Below are 7594 nucleotides of genomic sequence, written 5' to 3' on the forward strand. Positions count from 1 at the left end.
GGGATTTAGAAGTGGGTATACCCTACGCTGACTGAAAAATAAGTGTTTATACTCCATGTATCGTGCACTGCACCACTGGGTGCGTCCCCTAAAATAGAAGAGGAAGTAGAGAGAGGTAATACTGACTGTCCAGGTGTGAAGGGGATGTGTGTCGCTCCATAACCCCTGACCACGTCGTTGCCAAACACGTCCGGACCGTACACACTCACCACGAGCTGAGGCCCTGGAAAATAAAAAGCTTATTTTTGGTCTTCCTCAGTGTCATTTCTATGCAATGTGATTACTGAGGGGCCTAAAATGCATCATTGGAACATGAGGAAATGTTTATCAATGTATGAATAAAGCAGCAGCTACCAAGCTGGTGTGTGTGTGTGTGTGTAATGCTCACATCCAGAGGGGTTTGTACTCTTAAACGTTGTCTCCAGCGGGAAGTTCCATATTAATCTGTGTGAAGAGTGACTGCCTTTACAGGTTATTTGTGTGATGCCTTCCTCCAACCCCTAGAGAGACACAGATACACATACACAAAGGCTGGTAAGGTGATAAACAGACATGACTTGAACTGTTTCATTGAACAGTGCATGCATGTGGAAAAAGTTCTATATTATCTGAACATCATGGAATAAAAGTGTTTTTCAACCCTTTGGGAATAATTAATAGATCTTTATTGAACAGGACTATGAGACTGCAGCATATCTTACTGCACCATTTTTAATGCACCTTCAAAACAACAACTGCAATTTTATAATAAAATCATTTTCAGAATTTTCCACCCTGTTGTCCAAAGTTAATAACTTTCCTCCCTGATTAAATGATTCACCATTTGACACCAACCACTATCATCCCTCAGGTAAAGTAGCCAGATACTCACCGAGGTGGGAGCCCAGTCGTGACCGTAGACAAAACAATATTTGCAGTACAAGTTGTCATACTCTGGGAACTGAAACAGAACACAAGTATCACCATTATAGGCGGCAGTAACGTTAACACAAACACAAACTCACGGTGTTACGTTAATAACCGCTACGCGAGCGTTGCTAATGCTGGCTGAAATGAGCTGCTAGGCTAAAGCTCAGAGGCACCACTCACGTTCGCGCCCTCTATTTGTCCGTTCACTGTCAGCAGAAACACCGACGGGTTGTTCGTAGCCATCACGGCTTCCGTCATTGCACTAGAAATTTAAGGCGTCTTTGCTTTGCGACTAATTCAAGCAAAGGGAAACCCTGGCTGCTACTCATTTAGCTAAAACCCTATCCGTTGCTAAGGCGACGTTTGCTCCTCCTTACGGCTACCTGCTAGGTCCAAACTGAACGGACGCGCCGAAGAGCTGCTGAAATCCTAGTAATGACCACAAGATGGCGGCAGTGCGTCAAACAGAAATACACGCGGTTGAGGTTGTACCTGAAGCGAAGTTGTTCACACTGTACACTATGGTGGCTGGTTTTAAACCAACGTAGTCCCAGTTAGAAAGAGCATGGCGGCCTTTTCATTAACGGTAGCTCACATTGCCCAGAGGAAGGTCATGAGATGTGGCTGAAAGCTTTAGAAGTAAGTGGACTTTGTAAGGCGCTGTTTTTAAATGCTAATTGTGTGTCAAGTAGCAAATAACGTTACATCATTTAGGCTACTTATTCCCCCCAGTTTATGAACAGGTTAATACAGCTAAATATATATACAGGTTGTCCACAACATCTGTGCAACTGTTACAAAGTGCTACCATAAAAAGTTTTAGAAATTAGACTAACTTATCCTTTTTTTTTTTGCAAGTATACAACTTAACTTAAACACAAAGATACAAATCTCATTAATTCCAAAAATGACCAGATAAGAAATTCAATTATTAAAGAAAAAAATCACCTTTTAAACACAAGTAATTTCCCAGAAAGTAGCAGTTGTTATGTATTGAGGATATGCTCCCAGAAAGGTTGAATCTTCATAGTTAATAGTTAGAAATTAGATTTAAAAAGTAGGCCACCAGAGTTATCTGCATATTATTGACTTAAGACTTGTTTCGGCAGATACATTTTGAATCCTCTGAGGAAATATCCAGGGATAAATGAGTGGAGCTGGGAGTGTGAGAGAAGTTAAGAAGAAAAGAGGAGAAATAGAGAACAGAGTGACCAGGAGTAGATCAAATCAAGTACTGTAGGAAAATAATATAAGCCTGTTGTGTTAACCCTATGCTATTCCCTAAAGAAATGTAATATAATTGAAGTAAATGTGCTTCTGTTGGCATAATATTCAATTCAGCATATTGAAGATCACAAAATAGGGTTTATGATTAGTAATGCTATTTACACCAAAATCCTCCCCTACCTATGTTATGTAACATAAAAATAATAACATCAGGCAATTTTTGCCTCTTTTTAGGTGGTAGGAGTGAAGATTAGTCATCCTCAGCATTTGTTAGGGTTTCAGAATGATGAAGACAGTTGCAGAACAATCAAATTCAAAACAGGATGTAGGCTCCACAGGAACTGTCACGTTTTCCCTCAAAATGTAAAGATTTTCTGTTAACTGGCTGGAAATATAGTGCATAGCTGCTGTAAATAGATCTCCTAGTGGGAGCGCGGCCCTGGACCCCCCTACGTTTGGGCTAAGCCTCGAATGCTCCCATACCCCTGCCGAAAAAGGACCATGGGATCAAAATAATGGATACTTGAGGCTGATTATTAGGCTACGTACCCATTTGCTGCCTTTGTTCACATAATTAGCCATGTTGTAGTTTTTAGGGTGGAAAATCAGCTGTTTCTATCGGGCTCTGTCACACACACCAATAATTTCCCCCTCTGTCTGTCTGTCTGTCTCTTTGTCTGCCCACTACCCCCACCTCTCTTCTGTCTGTCTGATAGGTTGCTGTGTGTCCTGCTGTCAGACAGCAGCGGGCCCCCTGAGTCTCTGACCTTTTATTACTGCCTAAACAGCAGCTCTCTTTCCATCCGCCATCTTTTTTACTGCTCTCTTCATTTGCCCTCGTCAAAGCTTGTCGGTTTTGCCCCGTCTCTCTCATCTTAACCCCCCCCCTCCACCCCTCCACCCGTTCTCCTCCCATAATAAAGTCAGTGAAGCATTAACTTGTCATAAGTAAGCAGGCCACTGTAACGCAGTCAGCAGTCAGACCATCAGCCTATTACACAATAAAAACTCCTTTAAGCCTGGATATCACTTTTAGTCTCCCTCCCAACATCTCCCTATCCCTCCTCCTCTTCCTCCAACCACTTTGCTGGCCCTCCTTCCTCTCCACCAGCCAATTTTGTTTCTCTTTTTTGTTTCTCCACCTCCTGCAATCCCTCTGTCCCGATTTTCATCTCCAATCATCTCCCTATTGCTTTATCTCCCCTTGCCAGCATCTCCCGCCTCTTTCTCCCCAATGTCCTGCCTATTTTCTCCGCTTCTGATCCTCCTCCTCACACCCCACGTAACTTTCCTCTCTTCTTCCCCGATATCTTCTCGTTCACCTGCCGCGTTCCTCGGCCTCCTCCGCCCACTGCCTTCCTGTCCCTCTTTCTCCCCCCCCCCACCCCTCCCCCCCCCCACCCCCCCTATTTCTCTGACCCCCTTTTGTTCCTCCTCCATCTCTCTAGTCCTCCTCCTCCCTGCCAAATGCCTGATTTAGAGTCAGACAGCCTCACGACTGGCGGCCCATTTAAAGTCACTGTAGAGTGGTCAGTCCAAAAGGGTCATCTGGCCATATGGGATCTCATTTTTTCTTTCTTTTTTTTTTTTCTACCTGAAAACTCATACAAATTAAAAAACTTGGGAGTGTTTTGTACAAGTCACATATGTGCTCTTCCAAACATAAGCTCATAAATCACCTTAGATGTATTTTTACTGCCTGGAAACAGCTATGGGAGGCAAGAGCACTTAATGTGACTGTTTTTTAATCACTGAACATGAGAACACGCACATCGTTGCCCCCCTTGTGCCCTTCACAGGTCCCTACTTGATTGAAAGTGACACTGTATGTCTCTTATATGTATTCCTTATAGAGATTTTTTTTTTATGTCGCAGCACACAATGATCTCATGCCTGGAGGCTGCAGCATCTTGGAGAAAATGTCTCGCCGAAGTGTCCTCCACAGGTATCTACTGGGTAAGTGTGATTCATCCAGAAAGGGTGGAAAATAGAGAAGGGTCTAGAATAACAGCTATAGAGGTATACTGAGAGAGATCGCTTTCCTATTTTAGCGTCAACACATACACTCACTGTACAGATCACTAACAAACTGTCACAAAATATGAAGTATGACGAGCTTAATTCAGTGAGTCATAATATATCTAATTTTCAAATGGGTGTGCACACAGAATAGGCTTACTGAAGTGAGAGATGCTAATGGAGGTTAATGTCTGAAACTGTGAGACTAATGGTCTGTGACCACCGGTTCACAGATTTCGCTCCAGTGAGGAAGCCCTGACACTGACACCCGCTGCCCAGGTGCACGCACAAGAGAAAAATACAAATGCAGGTGGTGAGGACAGGTGGAAGAGGTAACATCACCATTAATCCAAATAACATAAAGGATTAAGGATATCACATTACCAGAAATGAAGTAGTCAATACCAATGCCACGATTATCGATACTGAATTTGTTACCACGGTAAAAAACATGTTTGTACATTTGGTACAGATAACAATGGTTGCATGTAGCCATCAATTAATTCATAAAAAGTAACATCTACTCAACATACTTTATGCCTAGTTGCAGCCTTTGAAGTAATCAGGGAAAGAAAGAAAGAGAGAGGAGATGGGTATGGTCTGAAGAAATATTTCCTGACCATTTCAGTGCAACACGCAGACATAAGAATCTCTACAGCCACACACATCTCTTTTTTTCTTTGTTTTTATTCTAGCATTAGAAATGGTCCTAAACTAAACTTTCAAGGCACACTGTTGCGCTACTCCTTCACTAAAGCTCTCCATTAATTCCACACCAGCCGTTCTTAGTGACACTACCTGTGTAATGACACCTGCGACAGTCTATACGGTCTGTCTAACAAAAATACCCCAAACTGTCGGTTGCAACCCTTCACATTCAGTTTAATGAGCTGTTCCTCTACCTGTCTGTGCCTCAGTCGAGCCTCTCTCTCTCTTTCCCTCCCTCTGTTTCCTGCTAAACTGTCTGCACAAGAAATGGTCTTCTTGTCTGCCTAACCTGGGCTGCTTTCTAGTGTGGCTGAATTCTACAGTTTGGTGTTTGTGTGTGTGTGTGTCTGTGTGTGTTGCATACATGTAGGTGACTGTGTGTGGTCCGTCTTTGGCCCAGTTTGAATCTTTTATTCCCTCTGGGGAAAGCACCAAAACTCCATATCATATTTTTAAACTGCTCCTCAACTCCTCCCCCATGCTGCCTCCCCCCCTCTCTGCCTCTCCCCAAATGTCTCTCTGCCTCAGTCTCAGAGTCCTCTTGGCTCCCAAGGGCCCATCTGTCCAGAATCAGGCTGGTCTGTTTAGGCCAGGCTTCTTTTGACTGGTGTGAACCTTAGAGCAGGTTTTCCAGTAACAAACTGACTTCATTCACCCTCAAGTCAACTGTTTTAGCCTTAAAGGTCCAGTGTGTAACATTAAGGAGGCTCTATTGGCATAAATGGAATATAATATTCATGAATGTATAATCACCTGAATATAGGAATTGTTCAATGGAATCCACCATGTTTTTACAGTAGCTCAGGAGGGACTCACCTTCTAGGGAAAAAGATAGGGCCTTTTAAATTTTTTGCATGTTTCATGACCACAGTAGTTTCTCCTTCACACTTCACAGCCGGTTCTCATTCCTAGGTCGTCAAATACAGAAGCCAGCACGGTTCAGTTAGGCGCAATGAGCAGATTCACCACCAGATGGCACTAAATCCCACACACTGGTCCTTTAAAGCACTTAGCTTGACATTTTGGGAAATACAATTATTTGCTTTCTTGCTTGAGAGTTAGATGAGAGGATTGATTCCACTTTAATATCCGTCCACTTAATATGAAGCCAGCAAGCCAGCTTACCTTAGTATAAAGACTGGAAACGGGGGAAACAAAGCTAGTCTGGTTCTGTCAGAGGGTGACGAAATCCATGCACTAACACCTCTAAAGCTCACTCATGAACACGTTATATCTTGTTTGTTTAATCCATAAAAAACCGAAGAGTAAAAAGGACATTCCTTACTACTTATAAAGCTGACTTTGTGTATTCTGTTATCACTGTTACTAGCTGCCATTTCTTACTTGAATATGTGTTATTAGGAAACGCAAGCAACTTGCTCTATTATTAAATAGGCTACTGAAAGTCCATATATACGTTTCTGTGGCACTGTGGCTATGAGTGTTCTAGCACTCTGCTATGCGCATCCTTGATTGTTTGTAAACAGGAAACCCATCTAAAGTATGATTGCTTTGTGAGTGGACACAACCCGTCAATTTTTTAACCACAAGGCCGCCCTGCTTCTACAGAAACTCAATATGCATGCAGCCGACAGTAAAATAAGCTATTAAGGGCTCAGTGACTACCCAGCTGGTGAGAGAGGAACCTAAATGTCCAGGCAGCATCAACCTCCTCTTCCTTTCCCTGAGAGCCTGTTCTGCCCGCAGGCTACTACACTGCTCTGCAACCTCTACTGTCCTTCACCGAGGATCGGAGGAAGAGAGCACGGGGAGGAGGGGGGAGGAGGACAAGGTGATACAAGGGAAGTTAAAGGCGCAAAAAAATGAGGAAGGTATTGGTGGGAAAAAGAAACTGCTTAAAGTATGGCTCCAGGATCAAACAAAGCCTGCTGTTTTACCTATCCCTCTTCCCTTTTTCACTTTAGAGTGCCGCCTAAAAAAAGCTGACGGCCGCAATACAAGAGGAGGATATGGAGGAGATCAAAACATCTTTAAACTTTTATCGGAGGAGATAAGTGGCTAAACTATGATTTTACTTGAGCTAATGGAAGCGGTGCATCAGCTGAAAATCCCAATCAAGGACAAAGATAAGAGGATCGAAGACCTGGCACGGGAAGTTGACTGTATGGAACAATATTCTCGTATAGACGACTCTATCATCAGCAGATTAGAAACCACACACTGAACCTGTGCCAGGGCTCTGGCTGGAAACAAAGTCGGTGAGGATTTCCCACAAAGTGAGTCGCAAACATTAGAAAAACAGGTCACTCAATTCTTTGACGGTAAAGAAATGGCCATCTACAGTAAAGACATAATTTGTTTATTTTTTTGAATAGAAAACCTAGAAAACTATCAAAGCAGGCTAGAAAATTGAAAAGGCCTGGAGTGTACCTGAATGAGCACCCTACTAAAAAAATATTGCTGATATTGCCACAAATACACACATCTTGAAAAAGCAATACAAGTTATACAAATACAATACAATAGAATTCAAACATGGATGGAATTGTAAAGTGTTGATGAGACTGAATGGAACATGCAAAGAGGCAAAAGTGCAAAACTGATGACTAAATGTTCTGATGAAATGGGACAGAATATTAGACCTCTCATCAAGTGGATCATATGAATATTACCAATGACTGGATATCGGGACTTGATTTGGCATTTTAGCAAGAGACAGAGCGAAGATTCATTCATTAGGTAGCTAGCAACAAAATGGCTAGTTGCCAGT

The 7594-nt window shown here is 42.7% G+C and overlaps 1 protein-coding gene across 1 annotated transcript in view; it reads right to left on the bottom strand.

The window, feature by feature from the left end:
- Window positions 1–1287, bottom strand: part of b9d1 (B9 protein domain 1) — a 3486-nt gene extending 2199 nt beyond the window's left edge. The window contains exons 1-4 of the mRNA XM_035655772.1: window positions 1090–1287; window positions 872–940; window positions 389–500; window positions 127–223 (exon numbers count right to left, since the gene is read on the bottom strand). Coding sequence (XP_035511665.1) covers window positions 127–223; window positions 389–500; window positions 872–940; window positions 1090–1167 — 356 coding nt within the window. The 5' untranslated portion in view covers window positions 1168–1287. The remainder of the gene's footprint in view (window positions 1–126; window positions 224–388; window positions 501–871; window positions 941–1089) is intronic.
- Between the last annotated feature and the right edge of the window lie 6307 nt (window positions 1288–7594).

This window comes from Morone saxatilis, unplaced genomic scaffold, assembly GCF_004916995.1.
Source record: "Morone saxatilis isolate NCDOM2014 unplaced genomic scaffold, NCSU_SB_2.0 Contig14, whole genome shotgun sequence".
Lineage (NCBI taxonomy): Eukaryota > Metazoa > Chordata > Actinopteri > Moronidae > Morone > Morone saxatilis.